At 49.8% G+C, this 23933-nt stretch overlaps 1 protein-coding gene across 2 annotated transcripts; it reads right to left on the reverse strand.

Annotated features, from left to right (window-relative positions):
* Positions 1-3932: 3932 nt before the first annotated feature.
* C2H7orf57 (chromosome 2 C7orf57 homolog) lies at positions 3933-23745 on the reverse strand. 2 transcript variants are annotated; one of them, XM_029914635.1, is made up of 9 exons: positions 23719-23745; positions 18915-19064; positions 14168-14353; positions 12561-12669; positions 11144-11300; positions 9067-9164; positions 7214-7440; positions 6280-6291; positions 3933-4295 (listed from the first exon to the last, which is right to left on the reverse strand). In XM_029914635.1, exons 2-9 carry the CDS (start codon positions 18967-18969, stop codon positions 4249-4251), a joined length of 891 nt encoding a protein of 296 aa, XP_029770495.1. In that variant the 5' UTR covers positions 18970-19064; positions 23719-23745; the 3' UTR covers positions 3933-4248. The 2 variants fall into 2 exon arrangements, with proteins under 2 accessions (XP_029770495.1, XP_029770488.1); XM_029914628.1 differs by lacking the exon at positions 23719-23745 and adding an exon at positions 19618-19722.
* Between the last annotated feature and the right edge of the window lie 188 nt (positions 23746-23933).

The raw sequence follows: 23933 nt of genomic DNA on the forward strand, positions 1-23933 counted from the left end.
GGCCAGCTCTTGACTTCCTGCAAGTTACCAGAGCCCGTCTGAGCTCCATCTATTGGACAGGAACCAGGCCCAGATGTATTTTGGTTGTGTGTGAGCCACCTCATCTGTGGCATTTTTGTTATGGCAGCTTGATGGAGTAAGAGAAAATTGTAAGGAATAATTACGGCTGGGCGTCTTTGCCCTGTGTCCCCAGTGGGGACACTGTACGGAAATACAGCAGGGCAAACCCAGGATTTGACATTAACACAACCCACCGATGCCCTTCACCTTGCCACACTTTTTCTTACACTGGTATTCGTGTTGTAGTCACTTCTATACAGCTTTGTCACATGTGTGACATCACCACATTCGGGATGCTGAACTGTCAGTTACCAACGGAACCCCCATGGTGCCCTATCCCCAATCACCCCTACCCCAGGCCCCTAAACAGTTAAGCCCTAGTACCCTCTAATCTGTCCACAATTTCTAAACTGTCTCATTTTGATTTTTTTTCTTTTTATTAAGTAGACTCCATGCCCAACATAGGACTTGAACTCAAGACCCCAAGATCAAGAGTCACATACCCCTTTAACTGAGCCAGCCAGGTGTCCCTAAAATGTGTCATTTTATTTAATGTTTATTTTGAGACAGACAGAGAGCAAGAGCAGGCGAGAGGCAGAGAGAGAGGAGAGAATCCCAAGTGGGCTTCACTCTGCGAGTGTGGAGTCCTGCTGCAGGGCTCGATCCCACGAACCCTGAGGTCATGACATGAGTAGAAGAGTCAGCTGTTTATGCCGACTGAGCCACCCAGGTGCCCCTAAGATGTGTCATTAAAAAAAGGGTATATACATAGAAACAATATCTAATATTTCTGAACTGGCTTTTTCTTTTTTAAAAAAGAGAGAGAGCGTGAACAGGCGTGGAGCAGAGAGAGGAGACACAGAATCGGAAGCAGGCTCCTGGCTCTGAGCTGTCAGCACAGAGCCCAATGCAGGGTTTGACCCATCGACCACAAGATCATGACCTGAGCTGAAGTCGGATGCTCAGCGTACTAGTGCTTTTGAACTGGCTTCCTCTACTCAGAATTCTCTGGAGATTTGTTCCCAGTAGTTGGTTCTGGGAAAATTATTAAAAGGAAGCTTCATTCAGGATAGAGCCAGAGGCCAGCAGAGGGCGCTGGCACACCTTACCATTTGTTACCAATTTCAGACTTAAGAGGATAGAGGCACCTTGCACCAGGGTATTACTTTAGCTACCACTTTACTGTCCCAGTGAAAGAAAGGAATACCCCGGCCCCACCAGCCCCCCCCCCCAATAGCCCAGCCAATGAGAGCCAGTCCCAGCTCAACCAATGAGAAGTCACTGTATTTTGAGCTCCCAGTTTATCCCAATGCACTTCTTGTTATAACGGCCTTGCCACATTCTCCTTGCCTTATGAGATTGGTCCTCTCCTTTGTTTTACAGAATCACGTCTGGTTTTGCCTGAAGCTTGGTTGTTTCAGACTGCGTTTCTCTGCTATTCCTAAATAAACCCATTTTGCTAGTAAAAACAAAAACAATAACAAAATCTGGCAGTTTAAAAGCAACAGTTCCTTTTATTAGTAAGCATTGTGCCCTGATGGGGCTGCCTGGCGAGTTTAACCATTCGCGCCCTGAAAGATAGCCAGGCTGTTTCCAGTGTAGGCTATAAAGCTAGCTACTGTGAAATTTCACATACAGGTTTCTTTTTTTTTTGAACTTACGTTTTTATTTCCCTGGATTATAAATACCAAGAGTGCAATTGCTAGGTTGTATGGTGATTACACATTCAGTCGTACAAGAAACTGCCAAACTGTTGGCTGTAATATTTTGCATTTTGCGAGCGATGGATATAAAATCCACTTTCCCCACATCCTTACCAGTATTTGCTGTGGTAATTGTTTTTTTTAGTCTGAGCCATTCTGGTCACTGTGCCCTGGTCTCTGATGGTGGTTTCACTTTGCACTTTCCTGGTGGCTAATGGTGTTGAGCACATTTTGATGCACTTAAGACATCTGTATACCCTCTTCGGGGAAGTATTTGTTTGTGTCATTCCCTCATTCTTTAAATGGATTGTTGGGGGGGTGTTGTTTTGTTATTCTTGTCGAGATTTGAGTGCTTTTTGTATATTCTAGACGCAGGTTCTTTGTTGGATAGATCTATTGCAAACATTGCAAATATCTTCTCCCAGTCTATAGTTCGTTGGGTTGTATTTGTTTGGTTTTTTTTTATTGTTTCGTTTTTTGTCCTCTTCCTATGAGCTTTCACAGCTCAGAATTCTTTGTAATTTTGATAAGATCAATTTATCAGTTTTCTCTTTTCACTCTTTTGCTGTCAAGTCTAAAATGATTTGCCTTGTCCTAGATCTTGAGGATTTCCCTGTGTTGTTTCTGTAAAGTTTTATTGTTTTGTGTTCTACATCTAAGTTTGTGATCTATTTTTATTATTTATTTTTAATTATTTTAAATGTTTATTTAATTTTGATTTTGGCTCAGGTCATGATCTCATGGTTTGTGGGTTCAAGCCCCACATAAGGCTCTCTGCTGTTATCACAGAGGCTGCTTCAGATCTTCTGTCCCCTCCCCCATCCCTTCACCCCCACCTTAGCAAAGATAAACATTAAAAAAAAAGATTGTTTCAGCCAGTCTAAGGCCTCTGCATTTCCATATAATTTTTAGAATAAGTTTGTCTATGTCTGCAAAAAAACATCCCAGGATTTTGATAGGGATTGTCCTAAAACTATAGGCCAGGGTGGGTCCTGACAAAGCCTCTGTCCTTGGAGCAAACTTGAGTCAGGTGCCTCTGAGGCTTCTTTCTAATGGGGCTCTGGGCTCCTCCTGAGTCCTTTCAATTCCTAGTTTGCAGACTGCTTTTATCATGAGAGAGTATTGTTATCTTTTTCAGATGATTTTTCTGGGTGGATTGTGATGCTCATGTGGGGTTCCCCCCCTTCGTCCTATTAATGCACTATATTATATTGACTGATTTTCCTATGTGGAATCATCTTGCATTCCTGGAGTCAGTCCCACTTGGTAATGTCATATAATTTTCTCAATATGCTGGCAGATTTGGTTTGATAAGTTATTTTGTGGGGTTGTTGGGTTTTTTTTTTTTTTTGGTTTTTTTTTGCATCTACAACATACAAAGAGCGCTCAACTGTAAACACCTGTTAAAAATCACTACAGTTCTTGAAAACTTTAATTTTAGGTGAGCAAGTGCGTGGTAAGTTTATTCTGGGAGAGATGTTAAAATACCCAAGACCTTTTTTGGCTTTCTAAAAATCTTCCAGCAGAAAATTATTTTATTCTTGAATAAGATTACAAAATATAAAACTACATCGCAATGTTAATTACTTACATGTAACAGTAGCAAAATTTATAAAATCAGAAATTTCAGTCTGATTATTTAAAACACATTGCTGGGGCACCTGGGTGACTCAGTCAGTTAAGCGTCTGGCTTCGGCTCAGGTCATGATCTCACGGTTCGTGAGTTCGAGCCCCGCATCAGGCTCTGTGCTGACAGTTAGCTCAGAGCCTGGAGCCTCCTTCAGATTCTGTGTCTCCCTCTCTCTCTGACCCTCCCCTGCTTGTGCCATCTCTCTCTGTCTCTCAAAAATAAATAAAAACCATAAAAAAATAAAAAATAAAACTCATTGCTAAAACTACTAAATTAAGTATTAAAATGAAACATAGTTTTACTTAAATGATACAAAACAATAAATGTGTAATATTCTGAATTTCAGTCTATACAAAACATATTAGCAAATGTTTTAAACCGGCAAATGATACGATGCTCTTATATGAAATGTTTGCAACTTTAAGGCATAATAATAGAATCTTTTTCTTAGTGTAAACTATGTCACAATATTCTCAAGTTTTTTTGAAACAAAAAAAATATTCCTACAAGGATTACAAAAGCCAAACAATGGAAAAGACTGTGAGTTTAAATAGGTTGATTTCAATAGATATGTCACAGATGGAGACTCCCGCAGGAGCAGGTGAGGTCAGAGGATGATGCGCTGGGGAGGACCAAGACCCGGGGACATCCCAGGCCCCGTGATTCACGTCCTAGAGAAATGCAGGAAGCAACGCCCAGTGTCTGTACCATCTACACAACAGTGATGCCCGATCGGCTAGAAGGTAATTTATTTCATGAGAACCTATGCTCCTAAAATATAGAAGTATGGTTGTGCTATCGTCACATTCTTTTTTAGCCATCAGAAAATGATCGTAGGTGCATATTGGTGGGGGCTTATTTGAGCTCTCCTGGTGTGGGTGCAGATGGAGATGAAGTCGCCCCTGCAATGCAAAAAAAAAAAAAAAAAAAGAGAAGAGATGGGTTGATGGGGAAAGAGCAAGAAAGATGACATGTTTTACAAACTGCAAATTTTTAAGAGAAGTTTAAAAAAATTTTTTGAGAAAAATTCTTTTTTTTTTTTTTTTTAAGTTTACTTATTTTGAGAGAGAGAGTGGCAGGGGCTGGGTGGGGAGGTACAGACAGAAAGGGAGAGAATCCCAAGCTGGATCTGAGCTGTCAGCACAGAGCCTGACTGGGGGATCGATCCCATCAACCGTGAGATCATGACCTGGGCTGAAGTTGGATGCTCAACTGGCGGAGTCCCCCAGGTTCTCCTGTATATTAAGAATTTTAACCTATTAATTTTAACTAAAAGAAAGTGCATGTTGCGGCACCTGGAGGCTCCATCGGTTAAGTGTTTGACTCTTGGTTTCAGCTCAGGTCATGATCTCGCGATTCATGGGATTAAGCCTCATGTCAAGCTCTGTGCTGACAGCTCAGAGCCTGCTTGGGATTCTCTCTCTCTGTTCTTCCCCCACTTGCTCTCTATCTCTCTCAAAATAAATAAAAACTAACTTAAAAAGATGAAGAAATCACGTTTCTGTACTTACTTTTTTTTTAATTTTTTAATGTTTATTTAGTTTTGAGAGACAGAGAGATGGAGTATGAGCAAGGGGCAGGGCAGAGAGAGAAGGAGAAACAGAATCAAAAGCAGTCTTCAGGCTCCGAGCTGTCAGCACAGAGTCCAACACGGGGCTTGAACCCACGAACCGCAAGATCATGACTCAAGCCTAAGTCAGCCGCTTAACCACTGAGCCACCCAGGCGCCCCTCTGTACCTGCTTTTGAAAACTACTCCTGACATCCACATAAACCTGTAACACACGGTCCTCCCACTGGCACAACTCACAGGCGGGAAACCTCTGCCCACAGCCTGTGCGTGGTTAGACAAGGGCGGGGGCCCCTTCCACCTTCTGGGCTGGGTCCCCATGTGCTGAAAAGGCCCTGCTGACACTGACATCAATGTGCTGAGCTGAACTCACAGGGAGGGAGGGGACGGGACTGAAGGGTCCCTGTGCACCCCCAGCCCCGAGGACACAGCCTGCCTCCTTCCTCACACCAAGTCCGGGGCCCCTTCAGCGATGCTGTCTCCTTCAAGCTAGAAATCTGGGCCAGCCGCTATGGCCAGCTTTCCGGCACACCAAAACACACCTGGAATGGCTGCAAAAAATGCAGTAAGGAAACAAAAAACAATCCTGTGTCTCAAGGAAGGAAAAAAGCATCACTAAGAAGCCTGGCTGAGGCCCAGAAAGTGCCAGGCTCTCGGTGGAGGGCTTTCCAGTCAGATGGAAAAGTAAGCACTGGTTGGCTGTTGTGGGTTGTTCAAGAGGAACAGAAGAAACAGGAGACAGAAGAGAAGGGCAAGGGCCCGGGAGATTCTGATGAGGACCTCAGAGGCCCAGGGGCAGGGAGGCAGGGCGTCCAGTCACAGTGACAGGGGGTGACAAGGCCATGCCGCTTCCCTAGCCTTTTTGTTTCTCTGAGATCAAGCATTTCTCACCACTCGAAGTACAGGGATGATACAACACCTGCAATGATTTGTTCCCTGATAGAAAGTTTAGAAACTCGGGCAAATGTCGCTGCCCAGGCCGGGGCTTCCTTTCCCCTCCCCCCAGGGCCCGGTCATTCCTGTCCAATTATCGAAATCCGCCCGTCACCGTGCGTAGCCAAACGTGGTCTCCTCTCAGGGAACGCGCAGACGACAGTAAAGGAATCCGTGGCCACGCTCCTTGTCTTAACGGCCCCAAAACCGTGTTCCTAGGACTCTGATTCATGAGGGTCGCCGGCGCCCCCTTGCGGTTAGAACGCATGCAGTTTGGAGAAGGCGGCCAGCGGCCAAGCGGCTTCAACTATCTCTCGGGCGATGTTTTGACACAGGGGACAGTTGTCGTATTTGGACACACTTGGTTTCTCTAGAAGTACTCACGTGGAGGAGAATCTGTAACAAAGAACAAGTATATGAGTTCAATTTAGTCAGAGACTTGGTATTAAAAGAATTAGCACTTTGGGGGCTCCTGGGGGGCCCAGTCGGTTAAGCATCTGACTTTGGCTCAGGTCATGATCTCGGCATCTGTGAATTTGAGTCCTGCTTCCGGCTCTGTGCTGACAGCTCAGAGCCAGGAGCCTGCTTCCCATTCTGTGTCTCCCTCTCTCTCTCTCTCTCTCTCTCTCTGCCCCTCCCCCACTCATGCTCTGTCTCTCTCTTGCTCAAACTTAAATATTAAAGAATATTTATTTTTAATGTGGGTAATGGAATAATTTCAGGTTTGAATTGTGAGTTTTGTGTACAGACCTGAGGGCTTATGAACCTGCCCTGAAGGGGACCAGCTGCCCACACAGAAGTTCACGCATCATAGGGGCCAGGATCTTTTAGATCCAAGGACACTAAATGTGATACTGTTTGGCATCTTATTTGTCTGGTGTATCAAGTGACATACCAAAAGTTCTGAAATTAAAACATAAAGGGGCACCTGGGTGGCTCAGTCGGTTAAGCGACTCTTGATTTCAGCTCATGTCATGATCTCACAGTTCATGGGTTTGAGCCCCATGTTGGGCTCTGTGTTCACAGCCCATGGGGAGCCCTACCTGGGATTCTCTCTCTGTCTCTGCCCCTCCCTCGCTCTCTCTCTCTCTCCATCTGTCTCAAAGCCACAGACATCACGACTCTTGCTATTCATGTAAATAAAGGGGAGAAAAGCAAAATCCCTGAATCCTCCTGAGTGTCTCTGATCTCCCCGCTTCTGTAGGGCTTTACATGGTTTTTAGATCACTCAGCCGAGATCCAGAATGAGACAAAAAGTCCGTGAGGCCATCCCAATGAGCAGAAACCGCAGCAAACAGGGGCTGGGGGTAAACTTCACCTTGAGCATCCTCGTCCTGGTCGGAGCCCTTGGGCACGTCAGGGTCTGGGGGCGGCCCTGCGCCCTGGCGCCCTTCAGTGTCTTGCGCAGATGGAGCCAGTGGGGCTGCCCCCAATGCCCGCAGGGTCCTCCCGTCCAAGTCCACTCGCTGCTGCAACCACTCATCCTTATACCCATTGCTGATGAGTTTGGAAAAGTTTGTGGGTGAACTGGTTTTCTGCCCAGGCCTCAAAAAGAAAGAAATTAGTGCCAAACTTCAGTACAAAGGTTAATGATAATCCAGAACCATCCGTAGTGCGCACACTGGTAACAACCTGGATGCATTATTGCCCCTTAAAACGTAATGGGGATCATTCTCTCTCCCTCTTTCTGTCTTTCCCCCTCGCTTATCTCTCTCTCTCCTTCTCACTCAATCTCGATGTCTCTCTCCCCATGTTCAGCATAAGAAAATACACTTGCAGAGGGAGGGGCTGGGTGGCTCAGTCTGTTAAGCGTCAGACTTTAGCTCAGGTCGTGGTATCATAGTTCATGAGTTCAGGCCCCACTTTGGGATCTGTGCTGACAGCTTGGAGCCTGGAGCCTGCTTCTGATTCTGTGTCCCCCTTTCCCCACTTCTGCTCTCTCTCTCTCTTTCTCTCTCTCTCTCCCCAAAATGAATAAATGTTAACAAAAATTTTTTTTTAATGATCATCCCTCGTATGTGGTGAGAACCTGCGTAGTTCCGTTCCTAACACCAGTCTACGTGACACCCAATTAGAAAGCTAATGATGCTGCATTTTGCAGGGACGCCTTCACACCTCCCTTCCCTGGTCGTAATGGGCTGCCCGGACTCCACCTTTTCTTTCACAAATTAGGTCTTCCTTGACATTAAAGATTATCTGCCGTGGAGCGCATGCCCGGTTGAGACAGTGGAGCGTACAGAACGGCTCCTGGTCTCAGGGTCAAGAGATCGAGTCCCATGTTGGGTGTAGAGATTGCTTAAATAAATAAACTCTGAAAACAAAAGATTATCTGCCCATTTCTGCACAGCTTGGCCTTCTAACTGCCACTAACTCAGTAGCTGCACATGTGTGGGTCTTATCGCCTACTCTGAAGGGTGACAGGGACCCTGGACGTGGATGGAGTAGGACAGGTGACACACACCACTGGCTCTCTCTGAGCCTCAGGTGCTGACCTGCAAATCACTCTGTGGTGAAGCATATTCCCAGTGTCCCCAGCCCTTGAAGTACAAACTGTTTCCTCCACTCCCAGGGTCAGCATGGTGTTCTCGCAGTTGCTGTCAGATATGACCTGATGACTGCTACCTCCCGTGGGACAGGAGGCTGCCTGAGGAACCAGTCGGATAACTGGGGACCTTACTTCTGGCACTAACTGGGGTCCTGATGTCCGTCCACAGTCAGAGCACCCACCATGGGGTCCGGGCCATGGTGACAGATAACATCAGGACAGGATAACACACGTGTGGGAGACCGATAGCCTCAGATTTAAAAGGTGAGCCTTGGTGAGGACAGGGTCCCCAGAGGGCTCTCGGGCAGGACAAGGGCTCATGGAGACAGAGCTGCTGGCTGGAGAAGCTCGGCACCCACAAGACGAAGATGTGGACAGGTACGGCTGTGCCCCATGGGGACATGAGAGACGTCAGGGGGGCAGGACCAGTGAACAAGGAGCCCAGTGGACGAGGCCTGGGCTACTGAGCATGACATCAATGTCGTGTCACCAAAACATGTTGCCTGGAAGCCAGCATCCTTAGGCCACCACCAGCCTTGTTGCCAGTATTGTTACTTTGTGATGGAGCACCGGAAAGATCAAACTTGAACCTGACCCATATAGCGCTCACTCTGCTGGGCACTTACATGGGAGGGAAGGAGAGTCTGTTTCCTGCAGGCTCTCTGGGGCCCAGCGGGGTCCCCACGTTGCTCGGGAGCTTGGAGTTGATGGCTGGCAGCCGCACCTGTGGAGGAAACAGTGCTCAGATGCCAGAGGGGAAGGAGATTCGCAGATGGTGGAGAAGAACCGCCTGTGAGTGGTCCTTAGGTCTCCGGCCACCCAACTCAGCAAAAGCCCCGTAAAACGGTTACGTCGAGGAGACTCTGTGATTCCACAGCAGCAGCTGGGCCTGGCTGCAAAGGAGCTTGGGAATGTGGGGGCCACGGACCGGCTCTGCGCCCTGATGGCTATGGAGGTGATGCAATGGGTGCATTTGTCAAAACTGCAACAGCACTCGGTAAGAAGGTGTAAACTGTATTGGAACGAAGTAGGGAAGAATGGTACGGGAAAACCGAAAAAACAAAGAAATAAGCAAGCCTGCAAACATCCATAAGAAGGCCAGGAGACTTTTCAGAAAGACGAGACACGATCCTGTAGGTGAGTGAGACCCCATAGTGTCCATGGGGGACATTTCGTCTGCCCCATGCCAACTCCATGTCTCACATTCAAGCCCTGAGGCCCAGGGGGACAAGCGGGGGACAGCCAGGCCCTCACCAGAGGCCAGGGATGGACACTCATCAAATCCAGCACAGCCTACTAGCTTCACCTCGAGGCACGCTCCCATCCACGTTCAAGGTCTTACTCTAGCTGTGCCAAAGGCCTGCAGAACACAGAGAAAACATGTGCTTTGGCCGGTTCCAGTGAGCTGTGCACAGAATCGAGATGAGAAAACACTGCTGGTGTCCGGGCTGTCCCGTCCCCCAAGGGTGCGCGGCCCCCTGGCAGGCACCCTGCACCTCGTCCCTGTAACTCAGCTGTCTGCCCAATTGGTGTCTTTATCCACAGCCCCTTTGCAACTGGCTGGCTTGCTTCCCACACTGTGGTCGTTTCAGAGGTCCCCTGGACGTGCACCATGGCCATGGGTAACTCCTAGAGACCCCATTTATTGCTAGATGGTTTTGGCTCTTACGTATCAGCAAGAAACAGACCTGGTCCTTAAAACAGTCCACATTGGGGCGCCTGGGGGCTAGGCTGGTAAAGCATCCAACTTCAGCTCAGGTCATGATCTCACGGTTTGTGAATTGGAGCCTCGCGTCAGACTCTGTGCTGACAGCTCAGAGCCTGGAGCCTGCTTCAGATTCTGTGTCTCCCCCTCTCTCTCTGCCCCTCCCCTACTCATGCTCTGTCTCTTTCTGTCTCTCAATAATAAAGTTAAAAAAATGTTTTCTTTAAAAAAAAAAAAAAACCCATCCACACCAGGGCACCTGGGTGGCTCAGGCAGTTAAGCATCAAACTTCAGCTCAGATCATGATCACAGTTTGTGGGCTCGAGCCCAGGGTTGGGCTTGGTGCTGACAGCACAGAGCCTGGAGCCAGCTTCTGATCCTGTGTCTCCCTCTCTTTCTGTCCCTCCCCTGCTCATGCTCTGTCTCTGTCTCTCTCTCAAAAATAAATACACATTAAAAAAATTTTAAAAAGTCTGTGCCATCGATGGTGCCAAGGACCCGAGGCCAGAATCATGGCTGGAGATCAGGGGTGTGCGGGAAAGCAGGCAACCCCTTGCTAGGCTATGGTGTTCAACAGACTGAGCTGCCAGCATTCCTGCCAGCCAAGCCTGGGCATCAGGCACCAACGGGCACCCAGGCCCGGATACCTACTGTTCTCTCCCCAGTCTCTGTGTCCCAAGTACAGGACCTCGGTGCCTGAGCTGCGCCTGACAATGCTGAGCCCTGGGCACAAGCCTGGCCATCGGAAGGAAGGCCTTAGCATCAAGATGTCGCAACCACAAAGCACCTGTGGGCAGTGAGCCCCCGTGGGATTCCCTCCTTTTCTCTCTCCCCCTCTCTCTGCCCCTCCCCTGCTCTCTCTCTCTGCCTGTCCCCTCCAATAAATAAATGGACATTCAACCTGCAGAACCGTATTGTTCCAACAAGACACAGCCATCAGCTACGGGGCTTCCACGGGAGCTGCAGGTATGGGACTCCACCCATCAGGTGCCCATCACCTTTTTTTTCTCCTTTTTTTGTTCCTCAGCCTCCCTCTGCCACACAGACTTCACATCAAAGTCGAAGGGCCCTCTTCTGAACTCGTAGTTACCGTTGCTGTGATCGGGGTTGAACTCTTCATACACCATGTAATCTGGCATGGAGATGACAGGGACCCTGCAGAAACGGGGGAGCACCCAGCCTGCGGCCACTTCCTCCTCCTTCTTCCTCCCTCCCCTCCCTCCGCCTCCACCCATCCCTCCTCTCCTCTTCCCTCCCTCCTTTCTTCCTCCTCCCTCCCCTCCCTCCTTCTCTCTTTCTCCTCCCCTCCCTTCCCTCTCCCTCTGCTCCTGCCTCCCTCTTCACTTCCCCTCCCTCCCCTCCCTCCTCCCCTCCTTCCTTTCTTCCTTCTTCCCCCCTTCCTTCTTCCTTCCCCCTCCTCCCTCCTCCTTTCTTCCTCCTCCCCTCCCCTCCCTTCCTCTTCACTTCTCCTCCTTCCCCTCTCCTTCCTCCTCTCACTCAGCTCTCCCTCCTCCCCTCCCCTTCCTCCCTCTTCCCCTCCCCCTCCCTGACTCTTGATCTCAGCTCAGGTCATGATCTTATGGTTCTGAGTTCAAGCCCCACATCAGGCTCTGGGCTGTGGATGGACCCTGCTTAAAATTCTCTCTCTCTGTGCAAGCTTTCTCTCTCTCTGAAAGATTTTAAGAAATAAAAATAAGTACAAATAAAATTACATGGGACAGGAACCCTGAGGACAATACTGCGTGACCACAGGCAGAGCCTTCCAGGGACACCGGGTGACAGCTGAGACACATGTGGGAAGCCACCAGAAGTGGTTTTTCCCACCGCTTCCCAGTTGGAGAGAGGGGGTCTGGAAGCTACGGTTTGCAGGACACAGGAGTGCCCAGACACTGCGGAGGCTACAGGGGACCATGGCTCCCCACAACTCTGCAACTACCATAGGGACCTAAGGTCCCCTGCGTTTCTAGTTCCCCACGGCGCCTGCATCCCTCAGGGAGAAGAACACTTCCCAGGGACTGCTGGTCACAGAATGTCGGGGCCTCGGGGCCCCGATGCACACAGGATAAAGCTGGAAGCCATGTCCCAGAAGCACCCCAGAGGCTGTGATCACTTATGCTGCACCTCCTGCCCGCTGTCTTAGAACCTGGGGTTTGAGATCTATTGATTTCAAATGCTCTGTGTGGGGCGCTGGGTGGCTGGGTCAGTTAAGCATCTGACCTCAGCTCAGGTCATGCTCTCTCCGTTAGTGGGATCGAGCCCCACGTTGGGCTCTGTGCTGACAGCTGCTTGGGATTCTCTCTCTCTCTCTTTCTCAAAATAAATACATAAACCTTAAAAACAAATAAACAAACAAACAAAATGCACAGTGCGCTGCCCTCTCGTTCCAGATGGCCCAGGAGGCCTGGGGGTACTCACTGCCTCTGCTCGGCCGTGGGCGGCTTGCTGTGGTGGATGTACCAGTCCGGCAAGGAGTATGCCACCGGGGAGCCTTTCCTGCTCCCAGGCACCAGATGCTTCAGCAGATCTCAAAGCCAAAAAGACAGCTGTGAGCACAAAGCTCACCATTGGAAGGGGGTGGGGAGGGCTTCTGGGGTCACCTCTGGGCTCTGAGGTGGGCGGGGCTCCAGGACAGCAGGGCTGTGGCGTGCCCAGATGTGTGTGTCCTGCTCACCCTTCATGCACCCCTCCCCCCAAGCCCTGCCCTGCTACTGAGCTGGCACCCAGCGTGCTGACCTCTACCATCCCAGTGACATCCGTGGGGACACAACTCCTCAAGTCCCCGGGGCGCTGCTTGAGGGCTGCCCCCCTCCCCTCCTCCTGCCCGGTGGACTATTCTCCAGACTATTCTCCACTGCTGCGCAGCAGCAAGGGGAGCTGGTCATCAGGGCCTCCCCTTGGAGCCTGAGACCCGTGCCTCTCCCCTCCCCCTCCCCAGCCCCCTGCCTCCTCGGTGGCTTTCACCCCTCCCTTCAGGGCCTTTCTTGGCACTGGGGTCCGGCAGGTGTCAACAGGCAGGGTGGTGGGAGTGTCTGGCCCTGGATCTGTAGGGACTGTTTAGCATCTCATTTTGGTTTGGGTTGTCAGACATTCCTGATTAGGGGAAAGTGGCAGGAGTAGCATGGATTCCCCTTTGCTCCCTTCCTCTCCCCCTCCCTCTTCCTCCCCCATCTCCATTAGTATTGTCACTGTCCCTGCTGTTTGGGGGACAGTTAGGGACCTGAGGGCTGCAGGCTCTAGAGGACAGTTGTTACCTGACCCCAGCCCACGATCCCTACAAGGAAGTCAGCACTCCTGTCATGTCTAACCTGCAGAGCCGTCCAGATTTTGCTGGAAATCCCACTAACTTTCCCTCAACCGGTGGCTGGGAGCAGGGAGGAGGGCGGAAGGACGACACAGGTACTGCCCCAGCCTTGCATGGAGTAAATGGAATGGACTGTTCTGGGCTTTTCTAAAGCCCTCATGCGGCCCTTTAGTTTCCCACCACCCACAACAGTCTCCTTAGGAATATGGCAGCAGGGAGATGGAGAAAGGTGGTGTCTCCTAGCGTCCCTCAGCCCAGAGGCCAGCCCTCGGCCTCTCAGGGCTGAGCCCTTCCCCTGCTGTGGTTTCTGAGGGCACAACCAGGCAGTACATCCTCGGGCACATCACCCCCCACCATTGCCCCGGACCTGCAGACACATCAGAACCCAGGACGGGGGCAACGAGGGATAGACGCAGAGTGGGCGATGGGCAAACTGGGGCATGAGGCCAAGGGACAAGGATGTGAGGCGGTGACCCCTACGAAGGTGCCTCTCCAGGCCAGCTCTGCACATTCAGTCTCTTCAGTGTGTGTTGTAAGAAAACAGTGGCACATCCTTGGGTTACATGCGCCCAGCGCCGCATCCACCACCCGCAGTGTCCCAAGGCCACGGGCAGAACTCACAGCTCTCTCAGTAACATATCTACAGGGAGGAAAGGGTGGCCAGAGCACCCCTACAGCCCTGTCCACGCAGCAGGGACCCCGGGGCACGCAGGGCTCTTACCGGGCCGGCCGCCTCGCTTCGCCAGCTTCACATACTCCGAGTCGGTTTCCTTTATCCAGTACCTGCGTTGGCCCAGTAGGTGCCCGCTGGGAGTATTGTTCACATCACTGAGGCCAGGGATCTGGGAAGCCGGGGGGGCGTCCATGAGCTTCTCGGACCGCTTCACAGGAAGGTGGTAATACCAGTCTGGAGGAGAAGGGCCACGGGCCGCTTTTTACCCAGAGATCTGGTGGGTTTGCCCCACTGCCTACAACAGAGCCATGCCAGGGAGAGCATCTCACCCTCCACAGGACACCAGTGCATGAGAATCCACTCCAGGACATTTAAAAAATATTTTTATTTATTTTTGAGAGAGAGAGAGAGAGAGAGAGAGAGAGCGAGCGAGCACGTGAGCGGGGGAGGGCCAGAGAGAAGGAGTCACAGGATCTGAAGACAGGCTCCAGGCTCTGAGCTAGCGGTTAGCACAGAGCCTGATGCGGGGCTTGAATCCACGAACCATGAGATCATGACCTGAGCCAAAGCTGGCGCTTAACTGACTGAGCCACCCAGGCACCCCTACCCCAGGAAACATCTCCACAGGACACCAGTGTGGGAGAATCCACCACAGGACATTTGCACAGGAGATACCACCACAGGACATGGGAGAAAACGCCCTCTTTTGCACCCCCGCACTGAGGTTGTGTGGGTTAAGCTACTGATCCCACCCAAAGGACGATCTCCCTCTAGGAGGCCCTGCTGCCCCTCTGTGCCAAAGGGGTGGCGACAGGGTGTCCCCCAGGGTGTTTCCCATGCTGTGTGTCCCGTGCTCTCCCCTCCACGGAACTGGGAGTAAACTGCATTTCTGGATATATCGGGGAACACACATCCCTGAGAAGTGGGCACTCATTTAAAACACTGCAGGCCAGCGCCCGGGACATGTGGCCCCTGCTGGCCCGGATCTGCTGAACTCAGTATGTTGAAAATGCTGAGACACAAACCCCAACACCGAAGCAGCACCCTTGGCTAGCACGGCCAGCAGCCTGACCCGGAAGCAGGAGGAGGCAGGACGAGGCCCACCTTCCCACGCCCCATGCTCGAGGCTGGAGCCCAGGCAGGCCACCTCTCCGACGCAGGAGCCCCCCACACAAACCCCTCTGCTTCCTTGGTCTGTGTTTGAAGCCACAGCGGGGCCCCACGAGCGAGAATTCACAAGTGCGAAGGGACGAGTGGAGGCCAGGACGTTGGCCGGGCGGCCTCATGTTGCAGAAGACCTCCTCGGACCATGGGTGCGTGAGATGGCTGAGCCTGGCTCCCGGGAAATACCAAGTGGGGCCCACAGAGTTGGGGCACAGTGAGCATGGGCAAAGGGGACAGCAGATGACACACTGCACGGATGAATGAGAGGAGAATGAAGGCAGCCCCTCTCTGCCATTGCTCCCTTCCTTGGTCTGAGCCCCATGAGCCACGGGGCCCCTAGGTCGGGGCAGGAGCTGAGGGCAGCGAGGATGGCCCTGCCAGGCATGAGAGGTGGGGGCAGAACCCAGAGACCTGCAGTGACCAGGGTCCACCTACGATCCCACAGCAAGAAGAGATCGGGGACACTCAGATTACCGGTACTTCAGGTGACTCTCTACAGAGACTGATTAGTCATGATTCCAAATGTAAGAAAAAATATCAGCACTGATGAAAACTTGGGAAACGAAGTGAAGGAAGAATGTAAAATACAACAGATGACATTAATGTGACACATGCAACCCGTACATTTATGAGCACTTATTGGAATGAGCTGTCACAGATTCATGACCTCAGGGTCTAACACAGTGCCAGGCTCCCAACAGGTGTGATGAATAAAAATATGTGTCACCTAGGCTGGGCCATGGTGCCCAGACTTTTGGGTCAAATGTTTTCTAGATGCCTCTATGAAGATACGAAGTCCACATTTACATTAGTGGACTCTGATTGAGGCAGATCTCCCTCCATAGTGCAGGTGGGCCACATCTAACGAGTTGAAGGCTTTAAGAGAAAAAGACTGAGGTCCCCCAGTGGGAAGAGGGAATTCTACAGCTCTTCCCTGCATCTTCATCTGCCCTGCAGACTCTATGTGAGCTGGTTCCTCTTTTGTGATAGGTGATAGATGATAGATAGATGTCCTATTGGTCTGTTGCTCTGGAGAGCTAATACAGTAGGAGCCCGGGAAACCTGTGCTGAAGAAGTTAATTCAGGTAACACACAAGGATCTCACGAATAACTGTCCTTTAAAGGTAAGAACTTACACACCCAATTTCCACCTGAAAGGGAAGCTGGGTTCACTGTATCAAAGTGAATGCTGTTTAACATAACAAAAATGTTAAACCTCTAAAGGACATTAATTAGCTGAATCAATAGTATACTTTTGAGAATGGAAAAAAGGACTAGGAAAGGTCAAAAGAATTGAGCAGAAGCTCACAGATAACTGAGGCTTTAGGAGGAAGCATGAGGCAGCTTCCTACACTCATCATATTCTGCTCAGATATTTTCTCTTTCCGAAGGAAGGTGTGTACTCCTTGCTTCATTTTTCCCCTCTGTTTTGACTACTAATTAATCCACAGGGAACAGTGTATCTTCCAGTTCTCATTACTGGAAGCTTTGGGCAGGTACTGAATCTATTCCAGTAGGAGTAGATTTATAACTAGCAAAGCAGCTCACACACACACACACACACACACACACACACACACACACACACGGTGAGAAGAGTAAGAACTGCCTTGTAACTTCTATCACTTAGAAATTATTAGTATTTGTATAGCATTACTATCATTACTAAGGTTATCCATTACTATCATTTAGATTTCTTTGTTTCCTTTTTTTTTTTAAACCACCAAGCTAGGTATTAAGCAGATTTTTCTAAAGCAGTTCTTTTAATTTTTTTAAATTAATGTTTTTTATTTATTTTTGAGAGACAGAGACAGCATGAGGAGGGGAGGCGCAGAGACAGAGGGAGACACAGAATCCAAAGCAGCTCCTTGGCTCTGAGCTGTCAGCACAGAGCCTGACGTGGGGCTCGAGCTCATGAAACACCAGATCATGACCTGAGCCGTAGCTGGACTCTTAACCAACTGAGCCACTCAGGTACCCCAGCAGTTCTTTTTATTTATTTTTATTTTTCAGAGAGAGCATGAGCAGAGGAGAGAAGCAGAGAGAGAAAGAAAGCATTAAGCAGGCTCCGTGCTCAGCATGGAGCCCGACACAGGGCTTGGTTCCACAATCCTGGGATCATGACCTGAGGTGAAATCAAGAGTCAGAGGCTCAACCGACTGACCCACCAAGCACCCTTCCCTGACTCCTCACCTGCAGGACAGGAACACCCTGATGTTATCAGAAGAAGGCAGAGAGGGGCTCTGACACACAAGACAGGGGCTGTCAGATCTCTAGTCACAGGGCAGGGTTCCGTGCCCACTTAACCCCCCAGATGGCCATATTCCTGCCTTTGGGCTGCAGCAGGCTTGCAGAGCAGGGGTGAAAGCCTGGGCAGAGGAGCCCCTGTGGGATGCGCGACCCCGGGCTAGTTTGATTCCCCTGGCTAGTTTGAGGTCTATCAACCAGGGTTAATGATACTGCGTCATCATTTTGAGGTTAAGTGTCAGGGTATAAAAGTGCTTAGGATGGTGCCTGGCATTTGTCAGTGTCCACTGGTGTTGTGTATACAGGAAAAGCCACTAACTAAGGCTTGGGGAAGTCACATATAGGCTGAGAGCCCAAGGCGGTGAAGAGAACCTGTCAGCTCCCCCCCCACACACACCTATGGGCCCAGCACAGCCACGGTGTCACCAAAAGCCATCACAGTCAGATCTCACAGGTCATTTAGGAATGCCAAGGTTAGGCTTCCTAACACCTCCGAGTAGACTGTGAGACTGATCTAGGCATGTGCCTGCCAGCTTCCCGCCCTGTGGCTCTCAGTGGAGTCTCGTCCAGCCTTTCCTCCCACTCTCACAAACAGGGGAGGAATCTGGGCCCCTGGGTGGCTTAGTTGGTTCAGCATCTGACTTTGGCTCAGGTCATGACTTGGCAGTTCCTGAGTTTGAACCCCGCGTTGACTCTGTGCTGACAGCTCAGACCGTGGAATCTGCTTCAGATCCTGTATCTTCCTCTCTCTCTGTCCTTCCCCTGCTTTCGCTGTCTCTCATTCTCTCTCAAAAATAAACATTAAGCAGAATTTTTACAAAGAGGGGGGATCAAAACAGGCACAAACAGACCACAGCGTCCAGCTCTTCTTCCTTCCCTCCTGCCCAGCTTTTCAAACCCTGCTGAGTGAGAAGTCCGATGTCCCACCAGCTTCCACCCAATTCCTGATTTCTGCGTCCAGCCACTTAAATGTAAAGCTGTGGTTAAAGTGGTGGGGATACAAATTATTAGCAGAACATGGGTCACGAAATGCTCCCGGGTGCAGCTGAAAAAGGCAGTGCCTGCATCAACATTCAAAGAAACAGACAAGGCTTACCAACAGTCAAGCTATTCACAAGAAAATTGCAGACATCCTACCCCCACCAGCTGAGGCAACAATAGGAAGCCTGGTTTTCTTGTTGAAAATAAAAGACCAGCTGGGTTTTCTTCCCCCCTGTTCTTTTCATGTTTCCTTTTAAGATCTTTTGACCCTGGGGCACAGGAGCAGCTTTCTTGGAGGGTATCCCGTGTTAGTTTCACCCCCCCCCCCCCCCCCCCCCCCCCCCGCCGTGCAGACTCAGGACGCTGGGCCAGGAGCTAGTGCTCCGCAGAGCTGGACACTCACCACAGGGAGCGTAGCGGCTCGTGGCGCCCTGCAGCTCCTTGCTTGTGTTCCTCATGCCGGCAGACAGGCTGGACCAGGTGTCCACGAGTGCGCAGGGAACCGCTCCAGGGGCTGAGCTGCAGAGGGCCTGCTTTCTTGGTCCACCTCCACCTGACAGGTATGCAGGCTCTCGTCATTCAGGAAGGGCATGCACGACCCCATGCAGCAGGGGCGTATGCACGCGGTATACAGCAGGGGCACTTCACACGGAGACACAAAAGGGGATAGGGGGTGACAGCCGGTACACATCAGGAGGCCATCCACACAGGTACACAGCAGGGGCATAAACACTGTCGTATACACAGGAGCACATACATGCCAGGTATAAAGCCGAGGGACGTCCATGTCTGGTAGTTAGCAGGGGCACTACCACACGCGTATACAGCAGGGGCACGACCACACTGATACACTACAGGAACACACCCACGCCGCCGGTTATACAGCAGGGGCACGACTACACGAGTATACAGCAGGCGTGCATGCACACTGGTATACAGAAGGAATCCATCCACGTAGGTAAACAGCAGGGGCACGTCCATGCGGGTGCACAGGCGGGCAGCGTGTAGTGGCGTGGCGGCGGGACTCCTGCTGGGGGCTGGGTGCGCTCCAGGCCCAGGGTGACAGGTGGTCCCCCGCCCCGCCCCCTGCCTCTCGCCCCGCTCACCTGCCAGCGGAGGGTCTCCCTGATTGCTGCCCAGCACCGCCCAAGGCTCTACCCCACCCCGGCGGCTGGGGCCCAGCTCAGCGCAGCCCAGCCCACACTCCCAGCCGGCACGAAACCACAACAACATACGTCGTCCCGGCAACGGCCGGCTGGCCAACCTGTGGGCCCGGCGGGAGAGCCTGCAGCCAATCGGAGAAGCCTAATGGGACCCGGCTGGCCAATCAGGACCAGGGGCGGGGCGCGGGCTCCAGTCAACCGCCTGGGCCCAGCAGGGGCGGAGCCTGCGGTTGGGGGCGGAGTCGCGCTGCTGGAGGTCGGGGCCTGTCAACTGTTCGCCCAAGTGCTCCACCAGAGGGAGTTTCCACCAAGGACAAAAAAAAAAAAAAAAACTAGGCAAATTTGCTTATCAATCTCCCGTTTACTTAATGCATTTGTAAAACCAAGAGGAATAAGGGCGTCTGGCTGGCTCAGTCGAAGAGCATCGTTTCTTGATTTCCTGGTTCTGAGCTTAAGCCCCACACTGGGTGTAGACAATACTAAAAAAATAAACTTTAAAAAATAAAAATAAATACGTAAGAGGACGAATAAGTGCCTGGGACAACGCAAAAAGCCATTTCTGCTAACCGCCTGTAGGTAGTGAAGTGATCATGTAAATGTCTTTCCTCATACCTCCTGTTTTTAGGAATATTCCTGTTTTGCAAATTGAGAGACACTTTTAAAAAGCCCTTGGCCACGTTTCCGCCACAGAATGTTCAGGGTTTCCGGAACTCCTGACCCCAGAGTGCGAACGCCCCCCCCTGGATTTGGGGTCTGCATGGGTGCAGGCGCTGGAACTGACTGGGTGGTGACAAGGTAATTCTTGTAACCAGATCGAACCCTCACTGCAGGGTCACTGGCTCTCAGGTAATATGGTGCTGAATTTTCAGGGTGTGCAGCCCACCTGGTCAGGGAGGTAATCCAGACTTGGCCTTGCATTGTCAAATGTTTGCTCCACTGTGCTCAGAGACCAAGAATGACAGGGGCCTCCTTTCACTTAAGTTACAGCACTGTGTGCCTAGGGCTGTAGGGCCAAAGAAAGGTTGTTTTTGAGAATAGCTGATCGTAGTAAGCCTGAAGTGAATTCAACACTGTCTGTTAACTACATGGGAATTAAAATTTTTTTAATTTAAAAAATAGGGGCGCCCAAGGTCTCAGTCCATTAAGCATCTGACTTTGGCTCAGGTCAGGATGTCACGGGTTCATGAGTTTGAGCCCCACATCAGGCTCTGTGCTGATGTCTCAGACCCTAGAGGCTGCTTGTGCATTCTGTGTCTCCCTCTCTCACTGCCCCTCCCCCCCGTCTCTCTCTATATATATCAAAAATTAACATTAAGAGGCAAAAAAATAAAATATAAATATAAAAAATTTTTAAATAACCAATGGATAGATAAGTAAGTAAATAATAGTTGATCCTAGTAACTGCAGGGGTCCTGACGAGCCACTATGGGTTTCAGAAGAAGGCAGAACTTACTGGAGTTCCTTGTGAACAGAAATCGTAATTTGAAAAGCAATGAAGAGTCATCATTCCTTTAGCAGTAAGTCTCCACTTCTGGAGTGTGCTGGAAACCAGTGCTTGCAGATGTCAGATCAGGTAAGAAGCTAGGCAGGTGCGATGCAGCTGAAAATGTGCCCCAGGATGAATGACAGTATCTCAGCGCCTTCATTTCCTACATTTTATCACATGCGGGCTTTCTGTCATATAGCAGCTCTGACTGTTTACAAGGACCCAAATCTCCTCCCACACAGTCCCACTTTATGCACCTTGTATGCAGTTTTATTTGTAGGTGTTTAGATAAAATGTATATCATATATATCTTATATGCCTATATATGTAGATGTTTATCACATGCATCTTACTGCACCACCTGTAGGATATTACACATCTATATTATGTATCATGTATGTCGACATTCTCGATATATTATATCTTCTATAGGTGGCTCCTGCATATGAATATTTTGAGAAGAAGAAAAAATGCATTTGAGTACAATTCTGATTTCTCAAAGGTCTTGATCGTGTCCTGCCTGATGGTCTCTCATGCTCGACCCCTGTGGTTCACTGAAGCTGATGTATTTCAACTCCCAGGACACATCTCCATTTCTGCTTGTGCCCATTCTTGTCATGTATTACAGCCTCGAGCAGCTCAAAGGCCTGGTTTCCATTCCTTTCCCAGACATCTTCCCCCCACCACCTGGGGACTCCATCCTCCCTCTCTCCACCAGGTGACATAAACTTTATAGCAGGGTTTTACTAACAGGAGGGATTTCTAAATTGTGTGTGGGTTGTGTGTTGTGGGGTTTTAAAGTTTATTTATTTATTTTTGAGAGACAGAGCATGAGCAGGGGAGGGGCCCAGAGAGAGGGAGACACAGAATCTGAAGCAGGCTCCAGGCTCTGAGCTGTCAGCACAGAGCTCGACGCGGGGCTCGAACCCACAAACCACGAGATCATGACCTGATGTGAAGTTGGACGCTCAGCTGACTGGGCCACCCAGGCGCCCTGGGTTTTGTTTTTTCAATTATAATCTAAAATGATTTATTTTTTAACGTTTTATTTATTTTTGAGAGATCAAGAGAGCATGAGCAGGGAAGGGTTGGAGAGAGAGGGAGACATATAATCCGGAAGCAGGCTCCAGGCTCTGAGCTAGCTGTCAGCACAGAGCCCGATGCGGGGCTCGAACCCACCAGCTGTGAGATCATGACCTGCGCTGAATATGGATGCTTAACAGACTGAGCCACCCAGGCACCCCTAAAATGATTTAAAGACAAACTCCTTTTTTTAAAAGAAGATCTCAGTATTTCAATATTACACAGCAATTTGGGGTTTCATCCTAGCCACACTGTCCTCTCTTTGGGCACAGAGGGAGACAGGATTTCTTTGTGACCCCATCAGCACCTTCTACAATGCCCTGTATTATGTATTAAAGTGATAATGGCCTTTTCTTTCTTTTTTTTTTTTTCGGTAGAAAAATTTCACATTTTAAAATGGATTTAAGTAAGATGCCTTGCTTAAGTTGAGGCATAACAGGAAAAATAATAAAGAATGAACACAAAATATACTTAAGTGACAGAAGAGTTTAACTTGTTTTAAATTAAATCCCTGTAACACAATTTGTGCACAAGGCCAAGATTGGGTGCCTGGGTGGCTCAGTCAGTTAAGCGTCTGACTCTTGATTTATGCTCAGGTCACAATCTCACGGTTTGTGAGCACAGCGTGGAGCCTGCTTGGGATTTCTATCTCCATCTGTCTCTGTCCCTCCCCCACTTGTGTGTGTGCATGTGAGTGCTCGCTCGCTCTCTCTCTCTCTCTCTCTCTCTCCCTCCCTCTCTCTCCCTACCTCACTCGCTCTCTCTCAAAATAAATTAACTTAAAAAAAAAACAAGGCCAAGAAATAAAAAGTCAATAACTTGTATTTGAGAAATAATAAATACATGATTTATTATTTTAGTTGTATTATTTTTTCAACATTTTTAATTCCTTTTTTTAGAGACAGAGACTGTGAGCTGAGAAGAGGCAGAGAAAGAGGGAGACACAGAATCCAAGGCAGGCTCCAGGTTCTGAGCTGTTAGCACAGAACCCAATGCGGGGTTGGAACCCATGAACCAGGAGATTGTGACTTGAGCCCAAGTCTGCCACTTAACTGACTGAGCCACCCAGGCACCCCAAGTTGCATTATTATATAGTCTATCAGAAACCAACATTTAGAACAGAGTTGTAGAGTTTTCTTTTGTATTCCAAAATGAGGTGAATTTTTTCAATAGTGATGTAGTATTCTGCTTCCTTGCCTCATTCCGGCAGGTAGAATGGGCCCTAGTCATTCTACAAAATACATCATTTTGCCGGCTGTACACGCAAGATTTCCGAGGCATGTGCCTGATGGGTCATTCCCAGTTGGGAAGGGTTATAACTGAGGGTGATGAAGATATTGGCATCATTGAGCGTCATAGTGAAGACCAAGTGTGCATGTTCCTGCTCCCAAATTCATAGGTTGAACCTGACCCCCAGGGTGATGTTATTTGGGGGCAGGGCCTAGGGGAGGTGATCAGGTCAGGAATGGGCTTACTGGGATTATTGTTTCTTGAGTCTGAGCCCCGCCATCAGGCTCTGTACTGTCAGCATTCAGCCTGCTTAGGATCTGCTCTCTCTCCTCTCTCTGCCCCTTCTCTGCTCACGCTCTGTCTCTGAAAAACAAACATTAAAAAAAAGAAACTGAGAAAAGTCACTTAAGTTGAAATCGTATACACAATGTTATGTTATTTAAGGATACATATCTGTGTG

Source organism: Suricata suricatta, chromosome 2, assembly GCF_006229205.1.
Source record: "Suricata suricatta isolate VVHF042 chromosome 2, meerkat_22Aug2017_6uvM2_HiC, whole genome shotgun sequence".
Lineage (NCBI taxonomy): Eukaryota > Metazoa > Chordata > Mammalia > Carnivora > Herpestidae > Suricata > Suricata suricatta.

Bases quoted from the DNA above. Each gene is read 5' to 3' on its own strand.
- C2H7orf57 (XM_029914635.1), bottom strand. From the start codon at position 18,969: ATGAGGAACACAAGCAAGGAGCTGCAGGGCGCCACGAGCCGCTACGCT. The intron at 12,670-14,167 runs GTAAGAGCCCTG...TTTGGCTTTGAG, and splicing joins GAAGCGAGGCGGCCGGCCCG to ATCTGCTGAAGCATCTGGTG. The intron at 9,165-11,143 runs GTGATGGGCACC...TTTCCTCCACAG, and splicing joins AAAAAAAGGAGAAAAAAAAG to GTGCGGCTGCCAGCCATCAA.